Raw genomic sequence first — 15,740 nt, 5'->3', positions numbered from 1 at the left:
GGAATATTGCATGCATCAGAATGTTTTGATCCTTGATGTAGATGATCGTTAATGGCTATATTAACTATTAGCATATTGTTTTGTTTATTTCCTCAGCTATTTGAATGACTTGGACAGAATAGCACAACCAAATTATATCCCAACTCAACAGGATGTTCTCAGAACCAGAGTGAAAACGACAGGAATTGTTGAAACCCATTTTACTTTCAAAGATCTTCATTTTAAGTGAGTAGCTTCAAAGCATATCACTTAACAAATTTAGGTATAAAACACCTTGTTTAGTAAAGAAAGGTAGAATTAATAAAAGTTTTTAAAAACTGAGCTAGAAATTACAAAACACTTTTCTTAGGTGATTGGACAAAGAATATTTTGAAAGAGGACAAGAAACATTCTTAGGAATATTTATATATTTATTAAGAAAAAATGGCCATGCAAATCTCTTGTCTATATTTTTTAAAGTGATTTAAATAAAAATAGTTTTTGGCTTTTATTTCTAAATGGAAAATATTGCTCTGATATTGTATATTTGGAGAAAGTGTTGCTATATATTTTTAGGTAAAAAAAAGAATTTTACTGATTATGCTTATTTTATGGAAATATTAAAAATGAAGGGTACCTTTTTAAAAATTTTCCTGAAAATTTTTATTCAGGCAAACATGTTTGCACTTTTTCATGATGAAAAATGTCATTTAATTTAGAGTGTGTACTAAATATTAAATTACTGAGGTTTGAGCAGAGAAGCACTGAATTGTATATAGGCTTTAGAAATGCAAGGGATCTTGGAGCTCGTTTTGTCCAATACACTCATTTTGTAATGCACTAGACTCAGGGAAGTTCAGTGAAACATTAATTTACAGACCTATGTTCCTCTTTTTTTTTAAAGTATGAGAAAAACTTTTGGACTTTGCTTCAATTTAATGCTCTGAAACAGTAATAATAAAGCAGAATTTCTGAAAGCATCTAAAGATTCCTAGTCAAAGATTAAAAATATTCATAAAGAAGCTAACTGTTGTAAGTTGTGGGAAGTACAGTTACATACATGCAACTGTATTTATGATTCCTTCCATAAGTATTTTATTTTTTTAGAGAGAGCACACGCAAGTGAGCATGGGTGCATGTGACGGGGTGGGAGAGGGAGAGAGAAAATCGTTATAGGGCTTGATCTCACGACCCTGAAATCATAACCTGAGCTGAAATCAAGAGTTGGAAGCTTAACTGACTGAGGTACCCAGGCGCCCCCCTTCCATAAGTATTTTAAATACATTTGTTACTATCATTTTGTCCCACATTCAGTGGTTCATGTAACTGAATTTTCCAGAAAACTGCAATTGAATTTTAATTTTCCATGGCAGCTTCCCTCCAAAAACGCCCCCAAACATGGCCCTGCTTTTTTAAAACAGAATTATAGATCATAATTACTTTATCTGACCATGTAACTTTGTACTTTAATACATGGTCGTGTTTTTCATCTGCTTTTAATTCTTTTCTGTTTTCACCAGTTTTTAATCTGTCAGGGGACGTTTTTGGCTTCTGGCAATAGCTCTTAACCAAAATCATTTACTTTCTTTTAATCTGTTTATTATTTTTAGGGTATTAAATGACCAAAGTTGGGAATAGTAAAATATTAATATTTAAATAGTCTGGTATGTCTGATCTGGGAACTATTGTCCTATTTATCTAAGGAAACTCACTCTCAAAATGAGGGTTCCAAGTTTTTTTTTTTTTTTTTTAACTTAGATTCTGATTTTTTTTGTTTGTTTTGCTTTTTTACTATTTTAAATGCCTTATTTTTAAAAAGCAAACTTAAATTGTTCAAATAATGGCTTTGTTCTAACAAATGTAGTCTGAGGAGAAAATGCATGGAGTTGAGGGTTAACAAGTGCAAATTCTTGAGTTAGGTTACCCTAGTAGGTAAAGGGGCCATTTGGTTAAAGTTCTTAGCAGAGAGCACTACAATCTTGCCCATTGTCAGAAGTGTAAACATAAATGAGGTTATTGCCTCTAAGGGAAATGAAGAGGGCAGAGCTCTGTCAGCAGGGGGCGGTGGGGGGGGGGAGTATACATTCAGTCATTCAGCACTTTAAGCAATCTGTGCAAAATTCACTTTCAGTCTTGGTTAGATTTACCTAAAACATTCACTTTCCAGAGCATACTCTTCACTTCTAGCCTCGGTTTCTCAGAATGGTCATTTCATCATCACACAAGTGCTGGGATTCAGTAAAGCTGGCTCTCAGCATGATGTTCCCAGGAAGTCCATTTATCTTTAGTCTCCTTGGGTGAGGTAGAATTTCACAGGATGTGTTTAGTTACTGTTTTCACTTGCTGCCTTAAACATAGGTTTGTCAGGAACTTGAGATAAACTTTATCTTATTTTGGATTTGAGTTCTGTTAAATTACTATCATTGCTAGCATATGGTTCTGACTTTGCTTTTTATATGTTAAATGAGCCTCAGAAGAATGAGGGCAGAAATATACTTAGAATAATTCTACTGGGAACTCTCGAGTGTGTTTATAATTTTGCATGTTTTGTATTGTAATTCATTGTTTCATTTTAACAGCTGATGTAAAATTTCAGTTTCGCTTAGTTTTGGTATAATTGGAATTAAATTCGAAATGAGGCAATAAAGCATTATAATTTAAGAATGTATATTATCACTTCTGTGACTAGGCATTTGTGGAAAGTGTCTACGTGGATTATTTTGCTTTAAGGAATCAACAATTCTACTCTAATATTTTTGCCAAATATAGAATTAAAGCATCCCTTCTATTATAAATTATAAGACAAATGTGTCTTCCTTTTCTATAGTACTATAAATATGAAATGGGTTTTGGAGTATATTTATAAGGTTGATAGGCCTATATGGTCAGCTAGCTTTGTACCAGTCTTGGTCCCGGAAGTGTTAGATGACAGCCTGAGAATGTCAGAACATCTCAGAATCTTCAGTACTTTCCCCTCTCCCCCTAAAAAAAGAAATCTAAGAAAACTCAAATTCATTCCCCTATTTGATGCTAGAAAAAAGTCTCATCTGTTCATATGAAAGAGAACGTATTATAATTTTGTTCTTTTTGGTTAATTTAAAAAAAATAGTTCAGGATTTGAAGATAATTCTAATGTATGTGTGAAAGAGCAATAATGCCTTATTCACAGTCATTTGTAACATCAGATTTTAGTCATTTTTTCTCCTTGGCTAATGAATTAGACCAGTGATGCTAAAGTATGGTCCCCAGATCAGCAGCATCACCTTTATCCACCTGGTGATTCTGATTTATACTAACATTTGAGAAGTACTGGTTTAGATGAAAGGTTCTTTGCTTATGACAAATATATGAATGACCTTCATTTCTAAATTAGAGATTTCTTCTGTAAATTACTTGATTATCAAGTTAAAGCTCTCTTATATGCAACGTTCCTACAGCATAACTAGAAGACCTAGATCTTGAACTTAGGAAAGCTCGTCTATTATTCCTTGAAGGTGTTTTAAAATACTCTGTAGACATAGTTCATTCATTCAATGAATATTTATGAAGTACGACAAAGTCTTTGTCTCTACATTGTTGGGAAGGAGGGAGGAGTGATGAAATAACTATAATTATGAGGAGGTAATAATCACTATAGTGAAAAATAAAGCAAGGTAGGGGGGATATATTCATTTCCTAGGGCTGCTATAACAAATTTCCACAAGCTAGGTGACATAAAACAACAGAAATTTGGAGACTAGAAATTTGAAATCAACAGGTCAACAGGACTGTGCTCCTTCTGAAGGCTCTAGGGAAGAATCCTCTCTTGCTTCTTTCTGCTTCCGGTTGTGGTTGGAAATCCTCGGTGTTCCTTGGCCTTTGTCACTTGGCCTTCTTCCCTGGTTCCTCTTGGCCTAATGGCTCCTTCCTCAGTTTCTCCTTCCTTCCTCTTCTATTTTACTATAGCAACAAGGAGAAACAAAACCATACCCTGCACACTTTGCTTGGAAATTTCCTCAACTAATTTCAAGTTCATCTCTTAACACCCAGTCTTAGAGCATAGTCTAGCAAAGATTTTGTGACTTTACAACAGGAATTGCCTTTTCTCCAGTGTCCAGGAACATGTTTTCTCAGTTCCTTCTGAGAACTCATCAAAAACATCTTTAACATTCATGTATCTCCCAACATCGTGTTCATGATGATACATACATCCTCTAAGATAGGAGAGGATCCCACCATCCTTTTCACTCCTAAGTATCTCCAAAATTATTACCTTCTATATCTGTATTTCTTTAAAAAAATTTTTTTTTGAAGATTTTATTTATTTGACAGAGATGGAACACAAGCAGGGGGAGTGGGAGAGGGAGAAGGAGGCTTCCTGCTGAGCAGGGAGCCCGACACGGGGCTCGATCCCAGGAGCCTGAGATTATGACCCGAGCCAAAGGCAGACGCTCAACACCTGAGCCACCCAGGCGCCCCTATGTCTGTATTTCTAATCAACCATCTTTTCAGAGCAATCTGGGCTATTTCTGTTGAGTAACTCAAGATTCTTCCAGCCTCCACCTCTTACCCAATTCTACAGCTGCTTCACCTTTTTAGGTATTTGTGACAGTAGCACCCCACTGGGGGTGCTAAAATTTCTATCAGTCACACTTATCCATTCCAAGGACTTGACTTCTATGACCCTGGGGGCTGGTGAGTGCAGGCTTGTAGGGCAGGACAGCAAGCTCGGACAGGAACTGATGCTGCATTCTTGAGGTAGAATTCTTTTCCCTCTGGGAGACCTGTTCTGTTCTTAAGACCTTCCAGCTGATTGGATGGGTGAAGTCTGCCCACATCAGGGATAAGCTTCTTCACTGAAAGACGACTGATGAGAGATGCTAACTACAGCAGTAAAATACCTTCACAGCAGCACCTGCGTTAGTGTTTGACTAAATAACTGCTTAGCCAAATTGGCACATAAAACTCACCATCACAGAAGGAAATTGTGGGTTGGAATGGGTTTGGTTGTTACTTTATATTGAGTGGTTGGGATATATGTGCCATTTGGTCAGAGAAGTTATCTAAAGTTTATAAAGTCTTTTTGGTAAGCTTATTTTCCAGTTGTGTTCCTTGGCAGTTTAACAGATCAGTAATCATTTTAAGTTTTTATTTTGTTCTTATTTGATCTTTATCACAAGCTCCTTTTGTGTCCTACCCATTTTAATTTATTGTGTGGTAGAATCCTTTTGTGATATAGCATACTTAACAATTCATTAACTAACCCAATGGAATGAAGGGCACTTAAATGATAAAAGTAACAATATTAGTTGATGAACTCAGATTTGTTTTATAGGCCAGTAGTACTCTGCAGGGAAATTCTTTTTGCCTGAGAATTAAATAGGGACTATTTTAATTAGTGTGCCATCGAGATAAATGGAGCCTTTTAGATTGTACCAGTTTGCATCGTGTTTCCATTATATAAGTGGTTATTTCTAGGTTGCATAACAATCTATGTGGATTTCAACTTTTGCTTAATAAACTCTTATAAGGAAAAGATGAAAAGGTCATTGTCTTTATACTGTTTGTGTTACTACCCTGCACTAAGCTACAATGGTCTACTATGGTATATGGTAGAACGTTTTTTTTTTTTTCCACTCTAAATTTTAAGACTATTCAGTAGTCTTAACCCTTTGATCTCCTATTTCATCTCTTTCTTTTGTTTCTATACCGTGGTTTTACTTTTTAATTTACACAACCTATGTTCCCCATGTAAATACCACTTCTTGCTCAGCTTTTTCTTACCTGGAATAAGGTTTCTTCTCTATGTCAGAGTCCTACTTGTTGCCTCTGAGGGACAGGAAACATTTTGTAGTGGGAAGAGGGGACCATGTCCTCTGGCTCTAATGTTCTGTGACTTTGGCAAATTGAATATACTCTATTATCTCCGCATTGCCTGGCTGCTTCCTGTGACTTCTCAGTGTTTACTCAGAGTGCAGTCCACTCATTTGTATCTGCTTTAAAGTTCTGATCTAACTGTTCTCATATGTTAATGAATGTGTTGTTTTTTTGAGGGTATTTTGGGCTTTGTTTTCAATCAAAAATTTTTAAAAACCAAACTTATTTCCCCTTTGTGAAAACCAATTTGTGACATCATTTTCCTCCTATAATGTTCTCCTTTCTTCCCATCCCACATCCCCCTGCAATTTGGAGCTTTTTTGATGATAGTATAGAACCCTCAGAGCTTTTGAACATTTAATGTGATGTCAAACACTATTTCTCTTACAGAATGTTTGATGTGGGAGGACAGAGATCTGAGCGGAAGAAATGGATTCATTGCTTCGAAGGAGTGACCGCCATCATCTTCTGTGTGGCGCTGAGTGACTATGACCTGGTTCTAGCTGAAGATGAAGAGATGGCAAGTAGAACCACTGTTTGAAATATGAAGGGCTGGAGATGTTGCCAAGAATTTTTAATTCTTGAGTAATTCTTGCTAATGCGTGAATTATTTAAAAGTTCAGGCTCTTTCTTTTTCTCTAGCTCTTCTGTTTATATAATAAAAGGGAAGTTACGCTCACTCAAGAAGCAGGGATGGACCCCCCAAAATAAGAAAAGACTGAGAGTTAATCTCACTTCAACCCTATATGCTTAACTATGCATTTCCGGTATCTGGTTATCTACATAGTGACTGAAAGTAAAGTTAGTTTCCATAATAGTCTAATGCTTATTTTTCTTAATGTTACTTCTGTCAGCTCTGTAATCTTTGATCCAGGTTATATTTTGCTATTGACATGTAATTTTCAGATGTGTTCCAATGTACCATTAATATTTTTAAATAGAAATCTAAAATTCTGTCATTTTAAATTAACATTAGTACAGGTTAGGGAAAAAAAAGTTTAAAAAAGAAATACAGAAGTGACATTTCAAAGATTTATTTGAGAGAGAGAGAGAGAGCATGAGAGCGGGGTGAGGGGCAGAGAGAGAAGCAGGCTCCCTTCTGAGCGGGATGTCCAATGCGGGGCTCAATCCCAGGACTCGAGGACCATGACCCGAACCGAAGGCAGACAGACACCCAACCGACTGAACCACCCCGGCGCCCCAAAATGGCACTTCTGTATTTTTAAAATCAGGCACATACAATTACAGTGCAGTAGGTACACTATACCATCACACATCCATTTTTGTCATTTTGGCTCTATAAAATGTATCCATGTCCTCTTAGAAACCACAGACACTAGAAGGGCAGGAAACAGGATTGGAGGTTTCCTTCCCTAATTCATCATTATCTTTAGAGTGTTGAGCTAATTGTGTTTCAGCTTATTCAGTTTAATTTATTCATCTTTAAAAACCTCTCAATGTCTTTTAATGGAAACTTCGATTCCCTGTATAACAGTGAGGTCTCCAGATGTTTGCACTTGGCATCTCTAGATTGCAGGGTCCTGCAAGCAGGGTGTCCCCGGGCAGAGTGACACATAGTGGACACTCTGAGCACTGGTTGAATGCAAAAAGTGATGAGTGGTGTATACATTCATCTCACCTGTAATCAAGCATACTTGTCCCTGAATGGCAGAAATGTGTTTTTGTGGTATGCTGGTTTTTAGCTGACTAAGCTCTATTTTATTATAATGTTTTTAAAAGTAATGCTTCTCAAAATCCTTGCCCTTGTGACAAATTGATTGTATTCTTTTGTTACAGAATCGAATGCATGAAAGCATGAAGTTGTTCGACAGCATATGTAACAACAAATGGTTTACAGATACATCTATTATACTTTTTCTAAACAAGAAGGATCTCTTCGAAGAAAAAATCAAAAAGAGCCCTCTCACTATATGCTATCCAGAATATGCAGGTATTCTGCTCTCTGTGGATAACTTATCAAGTCATGTATTTCTAGGGAAAGTCACCCTAATGCAAAATTTCAATTATAGATTTGAATCTTTGCCTTAATAATTCTTACCTTTAAGGGAAATTATTAAGCTGCATTCAAGGACAAGTAGTTCCTTGAGGTGTAGCTAAGATGATTGAAAATAGCATAGTCATATGGAAAAGCTGTTAGACAATTTTCTATGTTGACTCATTTAAAATACTGATTTGTTCGTCCATTGACCAGATCTCGTGTCAGGTATGTGTGATGCACAGTAAGATAGGTGTGTGCACACAGTCTAACCTCAAAGACAGATGTACTCATAAAAAAGGCAGTGCAACATGTTACTACAAAGGAACACAAACGGTAATTGTAGGGGATAAATGAAGAAGGAATCCATGAGTTAACTTTTCGGGGGAGTCAGGCAAAGGTTCACAATAAATCCCAGCCCTGGTAATGAGACTGTTAATGGTCCTGTAATCTCCCTGCTGCGGGAGATGGTTCGCACTTTGAAAAGGAGAACCTGAGGTAGAGCCGTGGCTTTCCGTTAATTTACCTGGGTCTCAGTAGCCCATTCGTGAAATCAGAAGTTGAGTTAAAACTTTGCAATCTCCTGGGCTGCTGTTGAAAAGTGGGTGCCAGGAACGGAGACGCTTCTCTCTGCCGCCCAGACACGCACACAACATCTCTCTTATTAAAGCAGAGGGACTTCGTTTTCAATCTGGTTTACATATTGAGTTTCTGAATAAGAAACTATTCCCCCTCTTCTACTTAAATATCCATGTGTTGCCATTTCACCACATTCCATCTGCAACCTGTGATCTTTCAGTGCACTCTCCTTTCATAGTCTTGTTTATTCTCAACGTTTAAATTCCATGGTCGATTCTCATTTCTCTCTAGAGCCTCAAGCTTACGTTTCCAGCTGCTTGTTGAACATGTATGTGTTTTTTAGCATCTGAAACTCAAACTGAACCCATGTGTTTTGTTTTCTCAAATCTATTACCACCCCCCTCACAGGTCTCCATTTGTAAACCAGGTTATATCACCTGTACCTGCCTTTATACATGATGGTTCTAGCGCGTGAAGAAAAGGTAGCACCCTCCCACCACATCCTTGCCAATCTTAATTAAAATCAGATTGAGAAATGTGCTCATGAGTTTATTCATGTATCTTGTAGTTAGACTGCTAAGTGCCAAGAGCTAACTACCCATAATATATACAGCAAGTTGAGCTATGCACTCAGTGCAAGCTGTTTTCCCAAAACATATTTTTAATTGATAGGTTGCATTAACTTCTTTCATTAAGACACAGTTTATTGCTTTAGGATTTCAGAATACCAACCTTATTGTGATTTGATAAACTAAATTTTGATTTGTAAAGCATATGGTGGTCTGCTAGCAATGTGAAATAGTTAAATTAAAATGTAAACTTATTTTGACAAGCTAGAAAAAGTAGAAAAATTCCTAGAAATATACAACCTTCCAAGACTGAGTCATGAAGAAATAGAAAATCTGAACAGACCAGTTACTTCGTAATCATAACCTCCCATAAGTAAGTCCATGACCAAATGGCTTTACTGATGAATCCTACCAACATTTACTGAAGAATTAATACCAGTCCTTCTAAAACTCTTGCAAAAACAATGGAAGAGGAGGGAATACTTCCAGACTCATTTTATGAGGACAGCATTACCCTGATGACATAAAAAACTTCTAGGCCAATATCCCTGATGAACTTTATAAATGCAGAAATCCTCAACAAAATATTAGTGAACAGCATTCAGCATCTATTAAAAGGATCATACACCATGATGTAGTGGGATTTATTCCAGGGACACAAGAGTAGTTTAACATTTCAAATCAACATGATATGCCCCCTTAACAAAATTAAAGATAAAAGCCTTGATTATCTCAAATGCAGAAAAACCCTTTGACAAAATTCAGCATTCATTTATGATAAAAACTCAGCAAAGTGGGTACAGAGGGAATATATGTACCTCGGCATATAAAGGCCATACATTTATAAGCCCATAGTTAACATCATACTTTAACAATGAAAAATTGCAAGCATTTCCACTAAGATCAGGAACAAAACAAGGAATCCCTGTCTTGCCACTTTTATTCAACATAGTATTAGAAGTCCTAGCCAGAGCAGTTAGACAATAAAAGAAAAGGCATCCAAAATGGAAAGAAAGAAGGAATACTGTCACTATGTGCACATGATATTTATATATATATATATATAAATATAAATAAACCTCTAAAGTCTAATCAATGAATTCAGTCAAGTTGCAGGATACACAGTATATACAGAAACATTTTGCATTTCCATACACTAGTAATGAAGTATCAGAAAGAAATTAAGAAAACAGTACTATTTACAATTGCATTAAAAAGAAAAAAATACCTAAGAATAAATTTGAGGGGAGAAAAATCTCTACACTGAAAACCACAAGACCTTGGTGAAAAAAGCAGAAGACCTAAATAAATGGAAAGATGTTCCATGTTCATGGATTGGAAAAATATTGTTAAAATGCCCATACTCCCCAGAGCAATCTGCAGATACAGTGCAATCCCTATCAAAATTCCAGTGGCATTTTTTCCCCCACAGAAATAGTATAAGCAATCCTAAAATTTGTGTGGAACCACAAAAGAACCCAAATAGCCAAAGCAGTCCTGAGAAAGAACAGAGCTAGAGTCTGCATGTTCCTTGATTTTCAACTATATTATAAAGCTATAGTAATCAAAACAGTATGGCATTGGCATAAAAATAGACATATATGAGGAACAGAATAGAGAGCCCAAAAGAAAACCCACACATATATGATCAAAAAATTTACAGCCAAGAACATACAATGAGGAAAATTCTCTTCAATACATTGTGCTGGGAAAACTGGAACACCATGTTATACCATACACAAAAATGAGCTTAAAATGGATCAAAAACTTAAAATGAAGACTCCAAACCATAAAACTCCTGAAAGAAAACAAGCGGTAGCTCCTTGACATTGGTCTTAGTGATGATTTTTTGGATCTGACATCAAAATTAAAGACAACAAAAGCAAAAGATACCCAGGTAGGACCACATCAAACTGTAAAGCTTTTACGCAGCAAAGGAAACCATCAGCAAAATGGGAGAAGATATTTGCAAATTATGTATCTGATAAGGGATTAATATTGAAAACCTATAAAGAACTCTAACTCAATAGCAATAAACACAATCCACTAAAAAATGGGTAGAGGATCTGAATAGACATTTTTCCAAAGAAGACCTACAGATGGCCAGCAGGTCCATGAAGAGGTGCTCACCATCACTAGTCATCAGGGAAATGCAGATCAAAACCACAGTGAGTTATCACCTCACCTGTTAGAATAGGTATTATCAAAAAGGTAACAGGTGCTGGCGAGGATGTAGAGACCTCACCTGTTAGAATAGGTATTATCAAAAAGGTAACAGGTGCTGGCGAGGATGTAGAGCAAAGGGAACCCTCTTGCACCGTTGATGAGAATATAAATTGGTGCAGCCACTGTGGTATAGAGCCCCACAAAAAGTAAAAATTGAAATATCCAGCAATTCCACGTCTGGGAATCTTTCCAAAAAGGATGAAAACACTTAAAAAGATAGCACACCCCCCCTATCAGTTGCAGCAGCATTTACAAAAGCCAAGATATGGAAACTGGTGAAGTCCAGTGGAGGGGAAGCATGCTGGAGTATCACAGGTGGGAGCTGGTGTACAGGGTCCGGCCTGACATGGAGTGAACCACAGCTGTGGAGGAGAGGATGTCAGAATAGCTTTACCAAGTGGGCTGGGTAGCAGGACCTTGAAAGCCAAGCAAATAATTCTGTGTTATTACTGCAAAAGAGTTCACCTTTTTTTTTCCCAAATGGAACATCTTTGAGGTATTCTATATGTACACATAAAATAGATACATACATGCACACTTAGCATAAATGTGAAGCTCACTGAATTTTAAAAAGTGAAAATACAGATCTATTCACCATTCAGATCAAGAATCTGAATATTACCAGGTTCCCAGAAACCCCATCATGCCTCTCAGTCTTAAGTGATCACAACCTCCCCCCCCCACACACACAGTGATTATGACTTCCATCCTCATTGATTAATTTTGATTGTTTTCCATCTTTTTCCAAACAAACATTTGAATCGTACAGTTTTATACTCTTTTGTGTCTGGCTTCATTTGTTCCACAGTATGGTTCTGGAAGTCATTCATGTTGTTGTGCACAGCAATAGTACTTTGATTCTCATTTCTCGTTACTGTATGGCAGCTCATTGTACAGATACACAAGATTTGCCAGTCTATAATCCGTGAACTTTGGGGTTGTTTCCTAAAGTAGACATTGGTTCTGCTATGACTAGTCTTTATAGGTCTTCTGGTGAGCATATGTATGTGGTTCTGTCCAGGGCACACCGAGACAATATTGCTGCATCACAGAATATGCATGTGATTGTCTTTAGATACGGACCACTTCTGGAGTGTTTGTACTCAGAAGTCTTTAACCTCATGGCCGTAAGCCACACTGGAGACCCATGTCCAGTTTTTGAATAAAGAAAAATGGGAAAAGCTGATTAGTGTGTATAGAGAAAAGGGAATAAAAAGTACTGATCAGCATTCAGCCAATATTTCTTGATCAACCACTAGACTAGAAGGGAAATGGCATGCCACCATCAGGGAAGGGAGTTGGCTCGGTGTTGGGATGGAGCATATAAGGGAGAAGAAAAAAGGGAGATCTGGTATTTGAATCTGGCAGGGACAAAGACCCTGGGGAGCATGGAATACCATACTTTTGATTGTGGGTTTTTTTTTTTTTAAAGGCTGACTGACAGTCATGAAAAGGTAATTAACATTGGGTACTTTTCATTTAGAAGAAATCATTTCTCTCATCCCAGAAGGAAAAACACAGTGACAGAATCCACATATTTTGTGTGTATGAAACGGACTTCAGCATTTGCAGGTCCATTTTGCTTAGCCATGTACTCATTTTAACCTTTCGCCTTATGTTTTTCTTGCCTTTGCCCATCTCAGGCTCAAACACGTATGAAGAGGCAGCCGCATACATTCAGTGTCAGTTTGAAGACCTCAATAAAAGAAAGGACACAAAGGAAATATACACCCACTTCACATGTGCCACGGATACTAAGAATGTGCAGTTTGTTTTTGATGCTGTAACAGATGTCATCATAAAAAATAATCTAAAAGATTGTGGTCTCTTCTGAGTCTTGCAGTTAATGGGGAAAAATGCATTTTCAAACCAAATGAGTGCTTATATGTGGATCTCTCTAAACTAGAGTCTTGCAGCAACACAAGAATGTAGTATACGGCAGTGCATCTGGGACCTGACCAGAGTTGTTCTGTTGTGTCTTTTTTTTTTAAACTGAAAGGAACAAGAAGGATCTTTCTTAAATGTGAGAGGTGGTCTTGCAGTGTGAAACTAAGGGCAGTGTTAACGCTCGGCTCTAGTGTATTGATGATTTCTGCGTAAGTGTAAATATGCAAATGTATGTATACATGTATTTATAACTTTAGTTTTCCACACTACTTTTAGGCTTTAAGAGTGGCAACTTAAGATTCTAGCGTGATGGCTTTGGTCATTTCAGAAATATTAAGTACTTTGTACTGAATGACAGACTATTACTGTGTTTGCCAGTTTTAAACAGCTTTATTTATGTTCATGTCCTGTAAATTTTTAAGTATAGTAATTAAAAATAGGAAACATTGCAGTCCTTATCTTGATTATATGTATACTTATAATCCTATTAAAGTTATTTGTATAAACATTGCACAGACTATTTTAATAACACGATTTGTTCTTTAAATTCAGTGTGTTTTATTGAAGTGTTCTTAAGAGGATGAATATACCTGCCTTTGGTTCAGTTATGTAAACATTGTATGCATTTTAATTTTTCTTTTAAGAGTGCATGCTGATCTGATTCTACATTGGATTTGGTTTGAAAAACTAAAATTTCAGATTTCTGAGGATATACTCTCTTAGACTTACTATAAACAATTTTTATTCAGTTGGTTTGTTTTCACTTTGAATTTTAATATTTGGATGGTATTCATGCATTTCCTTAAAGGTGATGCCAGATTAATTTTTATATATTTTAAATAACTACATTTTTATTTATAACTAAGTTTAGGTGGATTATCGAGAGCATTTTGTGGGTAAAAAATATGTCTGCATAATGAATTTTGAGACATTCATTTGTGTATTTCCTTTGGGAAATCCCTTGTACCTAGTATACATGACAGTTCCTTATTTGGAAGATAACAAGAAAGACCTTTCATTTTTCTGCTGCTGGTATAATGCAAGCTTTAAGTTCATATATGTAACTAGTTTCAAATTTAATTATCACAGTATATTAAAATTACTTTCTTCCTTTAGACTATTCAAATTTCCTCCACTTGCTTGAGTTAATATCTTTTTAAATTGTGCTATTATTTCTGAGAATGAAACAGGCAATTACACTTAGAAAATGAGTAGTAGTATTTATAAAGTCAGTGATTGTATGTGTCTTGAAATAAGTCTTACATGTCAGCTCGATATTGAATTTTGATAGTCTTTTCTTTTGATTCCTCACAATGTGTCTCTGTGACCTCATTTCAACAACATGAACAGCATTCCCTACCCTCCTTCTGTTTTGTTTCCTCATCTTGAAGAAGTCCTTCAGTAAGCGTCGTGGATAAGTAGTTTCTAAGTTGAGTTATGTGCTGTCATTTTGTTGAAGTGTAGTTCTTGAAGTGTGTGTGTGTGTGGGGGGGGTAACCACAGACTACATTTTCACCTGTTCTATTTTGGGGATTTGTTTTTCTTCTTTGTAAAGAAATTCAAAATTGTCACTTTCTTAAATTTGTTAGTTTAGATTCTTTATGTGCCTTTCATGAAAGATATGTTTTCATTAATTTTACCGATGGAAGACCTGTAACATCCATATTGTGAAGCTATGTATGAAATTCACCTATACTATGAATAAATTTGAATCATGAGAAATACTGTTTAAAAAGCCACAAAGAAGCACATCTTGGTGACCATCATTGGTGAATTCCTGAACTTTATTCTGTGTAATTGTGTTACTAATAAATCCTAATAAATTCAAATTTTTAAAATTTTACAAACCTGTTGACTAAACACATTTTGCCTGAAGATTTAAGTATCTGTCTAGAATGTCCATTTCTCCTGTATCTTTGCTATCTTTTTGCAATTTCATCTACTGCGGAAGCTTAAGTAAATATTCCGGCCCCAAGTTTTCCTCATGAGTTATGGTGTCATATTTAGGACTGCCTGCTTGATAACCCGCTTCTGAGAAGGTGCCGCCGGCTCTGGGTCCACATGCGCCAAGCTGTATTCCTCATCATTCTACCACTAAACTAGTTCTCACCTCCTGGTGTGGCCACTCAGTACCATCATTGATTCAGCCCTTTAGTGGGGAACTTTTTAGCCACTTAGAACTCTTTTTAGCCCTCATCTCCATCTTGCTCACAATCTACTTTTCCAGTGCCTCATTGGTTTTTTATTTTTCTTTCCATTCCTACGACCACCTACTGAAAGCAGGTTTTTGCTTAACTTGCACAGGAAATAGTTTATTAATTAAATTCTCCACCTCCCATTTCTCCCTTCTCTAATCCAGGCCAGTGATCCTAACAGAATTGCGGTTGTGTTACCTGTGCATTGACCTGCATTGGCTCTCACCTGTCAATAAAATCAAATTTAACTTAGCCTCCTATACAGGGCTCTTCCATCATCTGAGCCCAGTTCCTTTCATGTCCACTCCTCTCCCACACTACATCTTAATAGTATGTTTGTGCATAGCCTGGGTTTTCCTTCAAGCATCTCTCTACATACTATGTGAGATATGTTTAGAACAACGTCCAGGACATGGGAAGTGTTCACTCCTATCTGCTAATGTTTTTATTTAT

At 36.5% G+C, this 15,740-nt stretch overlaps 1 protein-coding gene across 1 annotated transcript in view; it reads left to right on the top strand.

Moving 5' to 3' along the window:
• The window catches only part of GNAI1 (G protein subunit alpha i1), a 91,911-nt gene extending 76,972 nt beyond the window's left edge, over nucleotides 1-14,939 (top strand). Inside the window, exons 6-9 of the mRNA XM_045864807.3 lie at nucleotides 97-225; nucleotides 6,226-6,355; nucleotides 7,633-7,786; nucleotides 12,849-14,939. Of these exons, the coding sequence (XP_045720763.1) occupies nucleotides 97-225; nucleotides 6,226-6,355; nucleotides 7,633-7,786; nucleotides 12,849-13,039 (604 nt within the window). The 3' untranslated portion in view covers nucleotides 13,040-14,939. The remainder of the gene's footprint in view (nucleotides 1-96; nucleotides 226-6,225; nucleotides 6,356-7,632; nucleotides 7,787-12,848) is intronic.
• Nucleotides 14,940-15,740: the final 801 nt, after the last annotated feature.

Source organism: Mirounga angustirostris, unplaced genomic scaffold (assembly GCF_029215605.1).
Source record: "Mirounga angustirostris isolate CCGP_5_RB_7025 unplaced genomic scaffold, mMirAng1.0.hap1 SCAF_12, whole genome shotgun sequence".
In the NCBI taxonomy this organism is placed as follows: domain Eukaryota; kingdom Metazoa; phylum Chordata; class Mammalia; order Carnivora; family Phocidae; genus Mirounga; species Mirounga angustirostris.
The sequence above is the reverse complement of the archived record's forward strand: the minus strand, read 5'-3'. Positions and strand labels throughout refer to the sequence as shown.